The 15,879-nt window shown below is 44.9% G+C and overlaps 2 protein-coding genes and 1 long non-coding RNA gene across 6 annotated transcripts in view; all 3 read left to right on the top strand.

Moving 5' to 3' along the window:
- The first annotated feature begins 695 nt into the window (after positions 1-695).
- Positions 696-10,813, top strand: GGCT (gamma-glutamylcyclotransferase). Its single transcript, XM_064444162.1, has 4 exons — positions 696-902; positions 3,887-4,032; positions 7,229-7,364; positions 9,336-10,813. Exons 1-4 carry the CDS (start codon positions 771-773, stop codon positions 9,474-9,476), a joined length of 555 nt encoding a protein of 184 aa, XP_064300232.1. The 5' UTR covers positions 696-770; the 3' UTR covers positions 9,477-10,813.
- Positions 910-3,000, top strand: LOC135312045 (uncharacterized). Its single transcript, XR_010371679.1, has 2 exons — positions 910-1,258; positions 1,374-3,000. It is a non-coding gene; the product is annotated as an uncharacterized LOC135312045 (long non-coding RNA).
- A 479-nt stretch (positions 10,814-11,292) lies between the features above and the next one.
- NOD1 (nucleotide binding oligomerization domain containing 1) overlaps positions 11,293-15,879 on the top strand; it is a 30,673-nt gene continuing 26,086 nt past the window's right edge. For 3 of the 4 annotated variants that reach the window (XR_010371677.1, XR_010371678.1, XM_064444159.1), the window contains exon 1: positions 11,293-11,410. The gene's annotated coding sequence lies outside the window, so the exon portion shown is untranslated. Of the gene's footprint in view, positions 11,411-11,514; positions 11,849-15,879 lie in introns of those variants that run through there. The other variant, XM_064444160.1, reaches the window with a different exon arrangement.

Below are 15,879 nucleotides of genomic sequence, written 5' to 3'. Positions count from 1 at the left end.
GCATTTTGCTGTATGGGTGTATATATATGTATATATTGCTTCAATGGCTTACGCTTAGGGGTAGCTAGTGGTAAGGCCTCCTCCTGTCTCATTCAAACATTGCTTATGTCAGGGAAAGAGAGGAAGTGCCTCTGTTGAGTCTCCAGTTCTGCCCGCCCACCCCTCCTTGCCTTTTTCTCCTGTACGTTCCCAGCTTACTCTGCTCAGAGGGCTCCCAGCTGGGAAAAGCTGCACTATTTAATTCTCATGGAATAGACTTAAAATTCATCACTGTTTACATTTCTCTCGGAGGCGGCCAGGAGGCCGGCAAGCTAAATGCACTGGCTTGAATTTAGCAGGTGAACTCTAACCCTCTCCGGTTTGGTACGGGGGGCTGCAGGCGCTGCTCGCTGACAGGCAGCCCGTGTACCCCCGCGATGACGCCTTTCCATGGGGAGCGGCTGGCGCGCAGTAACGCCCATTGCTCCCGCTCCCCGCCGGTGCCGAGGCCCGGGGGTCCCGGGGCAGCGTCCTTCCCTCCGCCCGCACAGACGGGCGGACGGACAGACAGACGAGAGGAATGCACCTTGCTCTACGTCACTTGCCCACGTAACACACACCGAAAGCGTTCCTCAACACTACAACGTCACAACGCCACTGCACACCCCCCACGCAGCGGCGGAAGTAGCGAAAGGGGCGGGCGGCTCCGCTGGGAGGCCCCGCCCAGGCAGCGGCCGGCGGGAGGGGGCCGTTAAAGCGGCGGCGCGGCGGGGCCGGGCTGTACCGGATCGATGGAGCCGGGCGGTGACACGGAACCGGGGGGCGGCGGTTTCCTGTACTACGCATACGGCAGCAACCTGCTGCGGGAGCGGCTGCTGCTGCGCAACCCCTCGGCGGCGCTCTGCGCCCTGGCACGCCTGCAGGTGCCTGCTGGGTCCGGGGGTGGCGTGGCGTGGCGGTGCCGCGGGTGGGAAGCGGCGGCTTGCGGAAGCCCGGTTGCCCCCGTGGAGCCGCGTGTTCGCGCCCCACGGGGCAGCGCTGCATCCCGGCCTGCGTGGATCCGGCTGGTCGCGGGGGCGGCCGTAGCGCGAATCAGGCGCGGGGTCCTCGTCACTCTTGACGTCGCGGCGTGCGCCGTGACGTCGCGGGCGCTCGGGGCCTGTTATCGGGGCTACCCTCAGCCAAAGGCGGTGTTTGCGTTAGTCCCGCCTCTGCAGGCTTTGTCTTACTGGGCTGCCAGCCAAGACCCCAACGCGCAAAGAGTTATGAGCCTGGAAATGTAAGTAGCAGGTGCTCAGCTGGGTTTACGGGTCAAGTTTCTGACAGTTGTAAAAGGATGATGCTCCGTTAAAAAAATCAAAATTCCTCCTTCCCCTCTGCCACGCTGGCCACAGGTGAGGAGCCCTCCCCGCGTGGTGTGCCGGGCGGGATGCAGGCTTTCACCCGGCGCTGCGCAACTGAGTTTGACGTCTTCCTACACCCCGGCAGTTCTGCCCCCGCCTGGCGGTATTAAATGTTAGCATATCAACTCGGCTTTAATGGAGACTTGGAAATGCATGGGCGTGGTTGTTGAGCTGTTGATGTACAGATCTGTACAACTGGAAGGATCCCTGGAGGAGCAGAGCATCCTTTTAAGGATGACTTGAAGGTTCTTTTGGGGTAACTGGCAGGAAACGATCTATGTTAGAGTGTATGAAGAAGTCCTAAACACTTGGAATTAATAAACTCCCTATAGTCACATACATGGTGTATCGTGGGTCCATCAACATGGTGATTGAGGCCCACTCCTTTAAGGCGGATACCACCGAGGAGCTGAATGTGCTGAGAGCCCAGCACCTTGCAGGAGGTGAGGAGGAAAGCAGTACTGCTGCACGCTTACCTCTGGATAAAAGGAAGCCCTATATGCTTCAGCTCTCCTTTTGGGTTTCAGGTAGATTCCGAGTTACACAGTAAGTGGCTCTTGCTGCGCTGCAGGCAAGCTGTTCGAGAGCTGGCAGTCAGGTGCTAGCTTTTCTAGCCAGCCTTTGACCGATTGCTGTGCTCCCTGCTAACACCGGGTGGCTTCACTCCCTTGCTTCAAGCTGGAAAATGACTGACGCTTGGAAGCGCATGAATGTTGGAGCTGATTTCTGTTAATTACTCTATGGTAGTACCACGTTGGCTTGAAAAAAAAAGGAAAAATAGCCTGTAAACAGAGTATTTTGGATGCTAAACTAGAATATTAAATTCACTTCCCTCTGTTCTCATTTTTTAAAACTTTGTTAATCTTCAGCAAGTATTTCCTTGGTGCTGCCCTGCAAGCACTTGTCCACATCTGTAACTTCAGTCTGCGACTTGACTGGACTGTTTGCTTGTGTGCAAATTACTTGGGCTTGACTGTCCGCAGGGTCTAGTCCAGAGTCCTCCTCATACAATAATCCAGTGACCCGAACACTGCAAAGCCATTTTGCAGCAGCTTGTCAAATGGTTGATGACTAGTGTGTCTAAGTAAACTTCCTTCTAGTGAAATTAGTTTAATGGGGGATGTTTTACGGGGAAGGAAGATGACTCTATTGATGAAGTAAACAGTACGGCTTTGCCAGCCTGCTGATTATCACACGCACACACACAAAAATTAGTGTTCCCAGCAGTACTGCTGCTCTGTGTGCAAGCCTCCAGCTGCTCAACTTTTGCAACCTGTTCCCCATATCTGTTAGGACATATTACAAGAAGGTAATGTGTCTCAGAAAGTGAATATTTCAAATTGAAATTATAGCTTAAAGAGGGTGATCACAAGAAATAAGCAAAGCTGTGGGGTTTTATAGGTTTGGGTTTTATTTTTGATGTTGTTTTTAAGCCTTTTTGCCTTTGCTAGATTTTGTTGTTGTGGTTAAGCAGGTAGTTGCCCTTAATTTTTTTTTTTCTTCCTTCCCTTCTCTACTGCTAGGGAAGGATCTACAAATTGGCTGACAAGTAGGAAAGGAAACTGAGTATTTGGAGTCAGATGGGAAATTACACTGGAAAAATGCAAGAACCTGTTATTCTCTTTTGCCTATATAGTAATATTTTATATTACTTGTAAGAAATCGTAAAAGAATGTTTCAACTTGTAAAAACATGAATAAGCTCAGTAAAGGAGGCATACACCTTGGCTTAAAAATACGGAAGAATGTTCCAGTTGAGTGATGAGATGGCACAAAAGACTGGAAAATACACAGGATGGTATTTTATACTTGTCCTCATGCACTGATACAACTGCCCAAAACCCAAAGCGTGCCATCTTGTAAGCTTCTTCCCCCCCTTACTGCATGATAGCATTTAAGTCTTATAACAGCACCAAAAGCTGCAAAGGAATGGGCACTGGGTAGGCATGTCTTTTGAGGGACAAGAAGAAGGCAGTAGTCAGTTCCCTACTTTGTGGTACACCTCAGCCAAGGGCCCTGCAGGTTGTCTAACAGGAAGCATATCAGTAATGCTGTCACCACCAGCTTGGACAAAAGTCAGGCAGACATTTCCTCAGCACTACTGTGTTTACTGCAGAATGGGGTATGCGTGCTACTCTTGAAAAAGGGCTACCTCTGCTTTCTTATCACTGCTAGAAATTGTTAGCTAATGTTTAGGCCAGGCTACTAAGAGGTTTGGATGTTGATCCAGGTCTCCACAGGCCAAGACTTCTATGAGTAATGCTCTCTGCCAGACCTCTCTTCCCTTTGTCCCAAGACTGCCGTGTCTTATGGGGAGGTGGAAAAGGCTGACTTCAGCCCTGCATGAGATGGGAGCTGAATCGGATCCTGCCTGTCTGTTCCTCTTTCTGTGGCTCCAACTGACTACTTGTAGATTCTCCTTTAGCTGCCTCTTTCATGTCAAGAATAGTCAACAGCTCTTAATCTTAAGTGGAAATTGATTCTTTGCATTGGTTTCATTTGCAGGACTTTAAGCTCGAGTTTGGCCTTCCTCAAGGCAGGACAAGTTCTGTCTGGCATGGAGGTACAGCTACCATTGTTGAGAGCCCTGGAGACGAAGTATGGGGAATAGTGTGGAAAATGAACACTAGCAATTTAAGTTCACTGGATAAGTAGGTGACTTAACTTTTGCTGTTTTCTACTATTTTAGAGAGCAATTGAAAAGTAGTGGTTAATTTTTGGTAAAGAGCTGTGTGGAAGCTTTGGTGTTGGAATCAAGAAGATGCTTTGGATTTTAATATGTGAATTTCACTTCACAGTACATGTAATGACTTCTAACACATTTGTGATTAAAATGGCTTTGTTTTCAAGCTAAATCTACTTAGGGGTATTTTAACAAGCAGTGGACCTTGATCTGGAGCTGATATATTGGCCAGGCTCTTTTTTTGTTTTTGTTTTTGTTTTTTTTTTTAATTCCTGTCCTCACAATGACCTTTAAATTACTGTACACTCTCTATCTGTCCTGTGACACTCTTCCCATTACTTTAGGGAGCTTCCTGTGAGACTGACATCAATTTCTGTCTCTATACATCTGTAGACTCCAGTTGTAGTAGAAAAGGAAGGGATGGGGACAAGACTTTGCAAAGGAGGAGGAGATCTTTAATACAAAGGGACCTTTTAAGGAGGTTATTTTGCATGTCTTCTCTTCTAAGAATTCAAACTTTTGTGAACTTGAGCTAGATCCAAGCAGGGAGCTGGGATGGTTTTGTTTTTCCCTTTGAATGGTCTGCACCATTACAATGCATGGCAGAGAACATTCCGCATGTGCCTCATAACTAAGGCAAGTTTAAGGCAACCTGAGCAAGTCATTCCTGGGCTGAACTCTGAACTCTGGAGGACCACCTGGCTAAACAAAGAGAGGAGCAGCATAACTTCTTTCAGATTCTAAGGCAGGACTTAGGGCTTAATCTTCAAAACTTTGGCTGGTGTCATGTGTTTACTGCAGCTTTCAGGATGTGCCTGCACAGCATGGTGCTTCTGGTACACATGGACTGTTTGTTCAGTGCAGTTCATAGCTGTCAGTTAATTCCAATCTGAGCTGGTGAGGCTAAGGAAGCAGGGCATATTAAACCCCTTGAAAGCATGGTGTTAATACAGGTCTCTTGCCTCTGGTACTGTTGCAGTTTTGGTTATGGCTGCACTGTGCTGTGTAGGCATGTCCTGATAACCTTGGCCATGAAACCTGAAGTTCCAACTTGCCTTTCATTGCCTACAGTGAACCTGAAATACAGCAGAAACTGTTGCCCAAGTTCTGTTAGCACATTGTGGGTATGGGCGCTCTCAGCAATCTCAAACCCTGGTTAGGAGTGTTAGTCCCAAGCAGGAGGGCATCTATAGCTGATATGCTTCCTGTTGGGGAGAGTTTTACGTGTCCCTGCTTTATTATCTCCACAGCTCCCCCTCTGTTGCTTACACTAGCATTTACCTCCTGGTCCCCTTTCTGCTGACCTTTACTGAAATCTCCTGGTATACCATGCTTTCCTAAAGCATAAACTTCAGGAGTATAAAGATGCTGTCTGGCAGCACAGTCTTTGATAGTGACACTGTGTTCCCTCTACGGGGACAGCATTTTGTATTTTAGCTTCTAAAGTATTGTTTATATACTATAGAACTGCAGATCCCTGGCATTTGTTTGATGGGATAAACTGTAATGGTGGCTAAGATGCTAGACACTTGAGTGCTATACCATCACCAAAAGCTGCAGGACAGACACTAGCATTAAAGATTGCTTTTTTCCAGCTGCCACATTGATGCCATGAAGGTGGACTGGAAATGGAAGGAAATAGGATGTATTATTGGCTTTTATAATGATAGTCAGTAGTGTTCTTCTAAGGATCGGTCCTAACCAACTTGAAAGAGGTTGCATGTGTTCCTGCTGAAGATCTTGGCATTCTCTGGCCGTGCACAAGCAGTTACAATTGTAAGTTCTCAACCAAGTTATTTCCTGGAACTTCCAGGTATCAAGAAAGAAAAAAAAAATCGCTGTTTGCTCCCCTCCCTCTTCCTTCCCCTTCCCCCCCTGACCCCCCACCTCCCCCTCCGGAAAAAGAAGACTGTGCTTTGTTATCCAGAAGGAGAGGAGGGAATGTGTAACTGGTGCTGCATGCCATTAGTTGAAATACTAGTAAAACAGCTTAATATATAGAAAACAAATATGGGAGGGGAATCTCTTGCTTAGATGGCTGAACTTTTTGCCTTCAGATGCATTTTGGTGCTGTCTCGTGGTCAGATGGTTCTTTTTTGTCCTCTGTACTTCACAAATCTATAAGTTGCATACTAAATTGTGACTTTTCCTCATATATCCTAGCAGTGGATGTTACTTAACTGTAACATTTTTCTTGCTCTCACACACCCATTTGACTTATTTTGCAGTCTGTTGACCTTGAATCTGCAGTTAGCTTCCAGTCTCTACTTGCATTTAAACTAGTTACTCACATAATGTGGACCACGTTATGTATATTAAATAACTTGAAATAGTAGTAAGTCTTTGAAAGAAAGATAAGTTGTCAAAATGATAGTTTGCTGAGCAGCATTAAACCCCATGTTATCACTCATATCTAAAGCACATCTAAAGTTAATTGTGCTGTAAAGTCTGTCTTGTATCGCTAAGCTTCTTGTTTACTTCTTACTATTTCCTCATACTTTTGTTGGTGGCTAAATGCTAATGGTTAAAGACAACAAGTAGCCTTGGTTTTGAGTTTGGTTTTGTTTTCCTAAGACAGCATGATTTTGCTAAAAAAAAAAAAAAAAAAAAAACAAAATGGGTTTTGCCCCAATCTAAGTCATTGTTGCTGTACGTCTTGCAAAAATTAAAGGGTGTCTTGGATTATTCATTGGAATGTACATTGCAAGAGTTGTGTGAGTTTCCCTTTACTCAAATGTAACACAACGGGCAAGATAAAACTTTGTAATTGTTTCATTATCTGAGCGGAAGGTAATGAATGATGTGTGCATGGCTTATCCTGATAATCCTTGTGTTTCCCTTGTAGACTATGAGACTTGCGGAGTAATTAATTCACAAGGAGTATTCTCTCTTAACTTTGCAAGTTAACCACTAGTCATCTTTCTCACAGAGCTAAATGATAAAAGTGAACTCTGCTGCTGCTTTAGAAACTTATTTTTGAGTATGAAATAAGTCTGCACAAAGTACTGGAATATGGTTTGCTTTGTTTTTCTTTAAGTCTGTTAACAGTGCAGACCAGTGTCCTGCCTCAAATTCTGTTATAATAAATGCATATGTTTAATTGTACAGTTTGTTTGAAAGATGCATCAGTTATTTGGCATGAAAGGGATATATCTCCTTTACAGGCAAGAGGGAGTTGACGCTGGCATTTATGTCCCATTAGAAGTTAATGTCCACACTCAAGCAGGAAACGTACTGACCTGTCGAAGCTACCAGATGAAGGACTACGTCCGTGGTCCCCCTTCTCCTCAGTATAAAAAGGTGAGTGTTGCATCACTGTAATTTTGGAGAGAATGAACAGAAATATATAATGCAGTACTTCTGTCCTATTGAATAAGCACTTCATTTACAGTGGATGGAAGGCATGAGTAACTAACGTAAAGGTATAACTTAATCTTTGTGCAATGTTATAGTGTAATGATGCTCACAGAAGACTGCTAGCTTGTAAAGGCCTGCTAAATCAGGTTGGGTTTTTTTGGCTTAGTTATGCCTTACATGAAGTCTCTTATTTAACTCGTGAATTAGTTATGACTGACCCAAGGATTTCTGAAGGGTGTTGTTTACATGTATGCAGCAATTCTCTGAAAAATTAATGCATTCCTCTGAAAGGACAGAGGGAAGCATCTGTGGGGAGAACACAGCACCTGGCTTGTAGTCTCAAGGGCACAGATTATCCCTATTGTATTACGAAGTATGTTACTATCATTTAATACAGGAGTCTACCTGCCTCCTTTTACCAGATGCATCATCAGTATGTCACAGGACTTCCAGCAACACTGCAGAGCACTGCAGGGTTCCCACTTGATGGCTGATGAGGCAGAAGTGTTTCAACACTGTTCTGCAACACACCGACTCCATAGAGAGTCCATACGATCCAGTCACACAGCAGGCCTGACCTGCTTAGCTTGTGAGACCTGACACGGGCCTAGCCTCCGGTGGCATGCCTGCATGTCTGGAACTGTGCAGCTATTTGCGACTGCAGATAGACATAACTGTAACGTGTTGACTTTTTCTACCGAAAGCAAAGAAACAGGGCCTGAGCTTGTTAAATCCCAAGCATGCCGCGTTCTCTTAACTGAGGAACTCCTATGAATTAGCTTCCAGGAGCATAGCTAAGGCCAGCTGCCTTAGCAGCAGTCTTCTGAAGAGAAAGCTTACTTAGAAAGCAGGCTCTACTACTTCATAAACCTCCTCCCTGTCAACGCACTTTCTGTCAAGACAGATCTTTAGGGCTTTTCAGGGAGTTAATACATAGTCCGCTGCTGTGTATCAGCTCTCACCAGTATGCTGTAAGAGCAGACCTCCAACATCAACATTGACAACTTTATCTAACTAAACATTCCTTCCTGCTGTTGTCAGGGTCAGTTGTTAGTTCCCCACCCCTGCCCCCAAGTTTCTATTTAAGTTAACCAGGCAGGAGGGCTACAGGTGACTGTATCAGCACACAGTGATCTACATCCACCTACTGTTGTGTACTTTTTGTGGCAAAGGTCATCCTTCCTAGACACCTCATCTTTGAACTTCCTGGCTCTTGAATACATGAAAGTATATTTACAATAGTGTCAGCTTTTAAAATCTGTGTATTTCTGTATGTATTTCTGTATGGGAGCTTGCTGGTGTCTCTTTCAAGCCTTGGCTCCTACAGCCTCCTCTTCCTCTCACTGTCACTTCTTTTCTCTTGCACCAATATTAAAGTTTATTTTGTATGTAGAAGGAAAGCTGCAGCAACAAACTCTAAGGAATCTGTGCTTTTTCACTAGGCTAAGTATGTGCTTCTGTTACTCCTATAACCTGTCTAGGTAGTCGCTGTTGTGCTATGGATTTGAACAGCTTAGTTTTAAAATAACTTCAATAATATATGCAGTTTCTTGCTCACATGTGATAATAAGGCTGGCTAAAGACAAAAAGTAGTTCTCAACTTCACTGAAGAAAGAAGGAAATAAGTGAATAACAGCTTAATTGTACAGTCTTCTGCATGTTACTAACATTTCAGAATCTTATGGTACGCTTTGGTAATTACAAGCCTTTTCAGAGTAATTTTGTTGATGTTATTAAGGTCTTCAGTGGTCTTCCAAAAACCTTGGCTATCTTTAGGTACAAATAGCATTATTTGGGATTAATTCCCATGTTACCTTAAGTGGTTCTTCCTGTACAAGTAAATCTTTGGAGGGGTCTGTCCTTCCTAACACTATTATTGAAGGCTTTTTTTTTCCTCCCTCCTTTTTATTATAGGTTATCTGCATGGGTGCAAAACAGAATGGCTTGCCAGCTGACTATCAGAAGAAATTAGAAGCTATTGAAACTAATAACTATGCAGGGCCAGTGCCAATCATGGAAGAGATTGAAGCTGCTATTAAAGCAAAGAAATATTAAAGCAAAATAAATTCTGCATAGAATACCTCTGCACTTCCTTGGCCATTCACCTTGATTTAGATACCTCTCCTCACTATGCTGATCAGCAGTTTATTTATCAAGAAAAGATGGGTTTGTTGTGCACCTACAGTAAGCCATTAGATATAATTTGCAATCTGAAGACACACTAATATTGGTAACTTCTTCACTTTGTATGTATAGCTTGAGTACATGCTGAAGTTCTTGCAGATTTGGAAATGACCTTTTTGTAATTGTCATGCAGCACTGCGTGAAATTTGTGCTTCATGTCCTGTTTATAGGCCTTTTAAAAGGGTATTGACATCTGTTGCCTTCCAAGGAGTAAGGGCTGCAGGATCAGGCCCTTTGTTTTTAAATGTTGTATACACAGTTATCAGGGATGTCAAAGATTTAAGTGTGTGAAGTACACTCAAAACTCTAAACCAAGACTAAACCTTTTTTCCTCTGCTGCTTCTTTTAATGGTTTAAAGCCTAACCTATCCAAAGCTATGGAGCTCCTGTTTCTGTTTACACAGTGAAGAAAGCAGGGTAAATTTTTTTTAACTATCTCTGTGTTTGTAAATGTGTTTATTTTCAAAAGGTGACTAAAGCTTGAAGACAACATTCAGCAAAGGATCTCATTCAAAGCATAATGGCCTCCTCCTTTCTATGTCTAGTAATCATCATAGATGAACTGGTTAGGTATAACCAACAGATTTTGAATAATTCATTTTAGTTACATAATTCCAAGGGTGTTTTTTTATAACTTTTTTTGACTGACTTGTTGCTTATGTAGGTCTTGGTCTCATGTCCAGTGAAATCAGGAAGTGTCATGTGAGCCCTAGCACATCTGTTTCATGGATTTGTTTGTTAAATCCCAGATGAACAGACTTAGCTTTTCCCCCCCCACCCAGCTTTGACAATTTCCTGCAAAACTGAAAGCTTTTGTAAGGTTTAGAGTACTTATCTTTATGGCACTTGGCAGCCCCTGTAGGTAGTCTGTGGGGGAAAAATTGACAACCTGGAAAATGTGAAACAAAAAAGCTATGGCTAATCTCCTGTATGGTGTTGGGGTTTTTTTCTGCGGACTTACAGAGGGGTGCAAGATAAAATTAGTGTCACTGTGTGAATGCTTGGATAGACAAATGGCAAAGTAATGGACTTACTATGTCTTCTCTGCATAAAATTTTTTGGTAAACTTCTGCCAGGGATGTATAGGTGCTGTCCTGATGTCATATGTCCATTTCCAGAGTTGGGCACTGTGACTGCAGTGAAACATGGTGCTTTCCGTATTCAACCAGTCTGAAACTGAGTAAATAAAATTGTGATTACCAAACCTCTCCTGTGTCTGTTTAGCACATGCTTCGAGACTATCAAGTGTTGCTTATGTAAGCAAAAGCTGGCCAAGTGGAGATGTAGCTGAAACTTCTATTGGCTGTTTGCATTTTTAATTATAGTAACTTTGGTATGGAGGGCAAAACTGTGCGCACGAACACACTCAACACCCGCATTGCTTCTTTTGCTTTACCCGTACCAGGCTCCTTTGGGCTTCTGAACTTCTAAGTAGGTATTTAAGTGTTGCAAGAAGAAAAGGGACAATTATACCGATGGCCTCCTTGGATGCCTCCTGTTGAGGAAAACGGTGGGAGATCCAGAGGGCCGGGGGAAGGACTTCTTCCTCCGAGGTGGGACCCCCGGCACCTCTCTCGGGGCGGTGGGGGGAGGCCTCCCGCCATCCCGGTAGGGATAGGGAAAGGCGGCGTTCTTGAAGCAGACGCCTTCGGCCATGCCTGTGTAGGGAGGAGCAGCTTCTCGCCGGGGAGGAGACCGCGTGTGGGGCGGGAGCTCGTTCCCGGCGGGCTGGGGCTTCGGGGAAAGCGCCCGTGGGCCGGCCGCCGCCCCGCTCCTCCCCTCGCCTCCGTCCCTTCGACGGCGCGGTGAGTTCGCAGGGGAAGGGCCAGGGGCGGAGGAGGGTCGCCGGGCCCCTGCCCGCCTCGCCCACCACCTGCCGGGGGGGATGGAGGGGGGCGGCGGCCGCCATGTCGTGACGGGTGGGCGGCGCGGCGGGACTGGTGACTCGGGGCAAGCGGGACGCGGAGGCGTTAGGCAGGCGCTGGCGCCCGGGGAGGGAGCGAGGGTGCAAACCTCACTGCTTTTTCGAAGGGACTGCTTTTTGTAAATCAAAGTTTCTCTGTTACCGCGGGAGAGGCTCCGAGGTGGAAGGAGGAGGGCTGCGCCTCGGCGGCTCCCACTGGCCTCTTAGGTGCTCGCGCTCCCCAATTGAAAATTTTAGGACTTTTTCGTGTTTCTTCAGCAGGGGGCCGCCCCGCCTGTGGGGAGGAGGCTGCCGTGGGACAGGCGGCGTTAGGCAGGGGGTGAGGAGAGGGGAGCGGGGCCAGCCCGCCGGCCGGGACGGGCAACAGTGGCCCCGCAGCTCCTTGTCGAGGGAAACGGCTCCTGCGCAATACAGAAGCGCTACTAGCAATAAATACTGTTACAGATGCTGACCGGTGATGTCATTTTCCTGAAGGTCGTCGGGGAAGGGTGGCGAGGTCCTGAAGGGCGGAGGTGGGAGGGATCGCCCCGCAGCCGGGCGGGGGCGCCAGGTGGAAGGCAGGTTTACCTCGCCTTTCCCCTGAGTGACGGATAATACCGTAAAAAAAAAAAAAAAAAGCCATTTATTTGCCTTAAACCTGACTGAAGCTCCGTATTCATGCGCTGAGTCCGTGGGAGTTGTTTAGGCCTCGGTGTTTTGCTTATTTAACGCTAAAGAAGCTGTAAGGGGAGGGAGGTGGGAGCGGTTTGCCTGGGCAGAGTCGGTGAGGATGGCATGGCATGGCATGGCATGGCGGCCATCTTCCCCCATGCCAGGGTGCTGCTGGCCCCAGCAGTTAACGCTGTCCCACATCGATACCTAGGCATTCCCCGCTCAAGACCCCGTTTTGCTGGATCGATGGATGCACAGGCACAACTGAGCAGTGGTCCTCAGCAGGGGAAGTGGCTGTAGCCAATTAGGTTTGCTGTTCGTGACCTGAACAAAGCCTGGGAGATAGAATTAGGAGAGCTGTGGAAATGTGATTCCATCAATTGCAACTTGAATTGACGAATTCACTGCAGGTTGAATAAGAAAATAGTAACTAATGGTAGAAAAACAGTTCCATTTTTTAGATATACCAGTAAATCATTCCCCTCCTCCTCCATCTCTTAAAACCCCCCCCAGGATTTCTCTGATGAAAATTTATTTGCTTTTTAGTAGTGGTTCATTCTTATTTATTGAACTTTTCCCACCAGAAAGGAGTTATCAGGAAGCCACATAAAATCTTTTTGACAGGGGCTTGTTAATTCACCCAAACATTGTATATAAAGTTCTGTTTCTTTAAAAGTAAGCTGTTAGGAAATGTAGCAGCAAAACCTGTGAGGGATATGAATATTTCTGTAAAAGCCTGTGCCTTTTAAACAAAAGCTTGTCAGTTTACCTGATGGAGGCAGAAATAATTTCTTCTGGGTTCTTTTATATTTGTTGCTCTTCAGACAACTAGGAATGGCTACAAAAAGTTACGCTACAGTCAAAGGACAGAGAGAGAGAGAGAAGGGAGAAAAAAATCACTGAAAGATGCTTATCTTGGTAACCCCAGAGCAATGCAAAATCACATGGTTTGTAATGGATTGGCGCTAGTGTGTTGTTGATATGTGGCCCCAGTGGGTTTATTGATATATGTAGCATCGATGATGGTAGTTACACAGAGATTGTAAAGTGGGGTATGAGGAGTATGTTTTAACTCATAGATACAGAATATGATTTAAGATCAGTACAGGAACTCTGTGCAAGCTCCACTAATGTACTGTTTGTGCTATAAAAATAAAAGGCTATATTTTCTCACCTCTGGGAAATACATTACATCGCTTCTCATCAGAACATGCAGACTTTTTGTGTAGTATATGTGCCCATTTGCTTCTAATATCTACAAATTTTTTACTGTTCTTGAACTATGTAAAATAGTTGAGGTTCTTTTAAAGGTGAGAGCTGTTGTGTGGAAATACATTCTGTCTTATTAATTTGTTCTATTCAAAGGCTGGCTGCTGTGACACACATGAAATAAGATGTGGAAAATCAGTCTCTTTTCTGTCTCTCCCAGTGATAGCAAATAGTTGAGTTTAGACTGGGCTGACTTGAGTCTAGATAACCATTATTAGTGAAAAAGCATGTCAGTCTCCAGTTCTCCTCTTGCTGTAATGACTCTGCAGTAGGGTGGCTGGCACTGTAAAATAGCTTTTCTCAGGAAACAAATCTGACTTGGAGACACAAAGGGCACAGACTTTCATATGAAACAGGGCACGATTTTCATACAGCCATCTCTCTAAGAGTAAATGCATTTTGAATACTACAGACAGAAGGCTGTGCCAACAGGGTCTCCACTAACCCTGGGCTGGCACTGAGGTTTGTGTGTGTGCTTTGCTGTTGTGCTGCCAGAGCTGGCTACTAGGAGCTGTGAAAATCCTGAAGATATTCCAGCTACTGCCTGCTGATAGCTGGGTATGTGGCATAGGAATTTTTTTCACAGGAAATTTAGAGGACAGGTTTTTTGTCAGAATAGCAAGACTACAGAAGAAGTAGTATTGACTGAGTTTTCAGTTCTTCAGAAATACCCTATTTTGGTCTTAAATCAGCTGCCTTAAGGGGCAGTTGTTAATTAATTTGCTCCTTGTATTGCCCTTACTGCTTCATCCTACGCAATCTCCTTGGGAGCAGCCAGCTCAGTGACGAGTGAACTCCCTAGTTTACCCAAAACTTTTTTAAGCTATTCTTCAAGACCCTTCAGCCCCTTTATCTACAGCAGCTACATTTAGTAAGACCTTGTTGTGATAAATGTTAATGCTACTGATAAACCAGGGCATTCTTCACTGCCAGAGGACTTGCAGCACTGAAGTTGAATGGGCATAGAAGTTATGTTGGAAGAAGGTCAAGGAGATCTTAGTGAAAAGAGGATGTGAGAAGGGCAGGGCCAGGAAAGATATAAATATATATATGCTTGCACAATGCTGAGAATAGAGGGAAGTCAGAAGAACCACTAGATAAAAGCATCAGTGCCTTCATATAAAGGTCATCAGTGCCGCTGCAGCTTATTGACATGGATTATACAAAACCTTGCTGTAAGCCCTGATACTTTTACCATACTTCTTACTAGGACAAATTTCATTTCCCTTTTTCATTTCCCTCCTTATCCCTGGCCTGATCTCCGTCTTTCTGTTACTCACAGTATGCAGGTTTATAATATGCATCTCTTGCCAGACTTTCTGTTGCTTTTCACATCCTTTCAATCCCCTTTGACACTCCACAGGCCAGGGCCCTGTCTTCTGTATCTTCTTTGCCTCAATGGGTGAGCACTCCGCTCTCTAGTTCTTTTTAATTCCTGGTAGTCTATTTTCTGTGTTCTTCACTGGACCGAAGCTGCTGTCCTCAAAATGGCTAACTGAATTTTCTCTCCAACATCATTGGCAGCCTCTTGAGTAAATTGTGGGTTTTTAAAATTTTACCTCTCAGGAACAAGAAGTCCATTTTGTTCCCAGATAGGAAGCTTTTCACCGTAAGCATTTCTCCCATTGTCTCCCGATACTAGACTCCTGCTTCACCCGGGTATCATCTGTCTCTCTCATCTCTCTCCATTCCTCCTTAGGTGTTCTTCTGTTTCAGGCTTGAAAAATCTTTCCCTTTCTCCCCATATACATACCTTTCTGTGTATAAACCTCAGTGCTAATGTTAATTTCTCTAAATAGATGTGTTCACAAACTCTTGCTATTAGAACAGGTGGTCTCTGTTGTAACTTAGTGATGTTTTACAAAGGCTTGTAAGAGCCTCAGGGTGGCTTTCAGAAAATTATTTTGTTCATTAGCCCTTTCAGAAATGGAACAGTTCTAGAAATAAGGCAGTAGTTCTCAACAGTGGATGTTTTTAGACCTTGGTCAGTGCACTGAGGTGTCTCACATTAATGTACACATTAATGAGTGTTTTCTATCAGCGTCCCCATGACTGATGCCACATCAGTCACAAGAATTGCATTGGAATTGAATCCAGCATCTGGAGTACTCAAGATAAGGCAGAGAACACTATATGCACTCTAGCAAGCAAATGGTTTCAACGCATATTTATAAGCTGCATAAGCATTTACTTTTAAACATACCAGATGTGTAACCTAGCATTGTAAAACTAACAGATTCTTGTAAAAAGAGACTTAGTAATTTGCAACCCCGTGATTCTTCACTGAAAAGACTAATGTTAAATCACTGTGGAAGCTGTGACTCTTTCCAGAGAGGTGATGGACTTGCAGATAAGTTGGAGACCTCATGATGTCAACACATCAGCCTTGTGCTTAAAACCAAACAAAGAAAAAAAACCCACAAAACAAAA

Source organism: Phalacrocorax carbo, chromosome 2 (genome assembly GCF_963921805.1).
Source record: "Phalacrocorax carbo chromosome 2, bPhaCar2.1, whole genome shotgun sequence".
In the NCBI taxonomy this organism is placed as follows: Eukaryota; Metazoa; Chordata; class Aves; order Suliformes; family Phalacrocoracidae; genus Phalacrocorax; species Phalacrocorax carbo.
The sequence above is the reverse complement of the archived record's forward strand: the minus strand, read 5'-3'. Positions and strand labels throughout refer to the sequence as shown.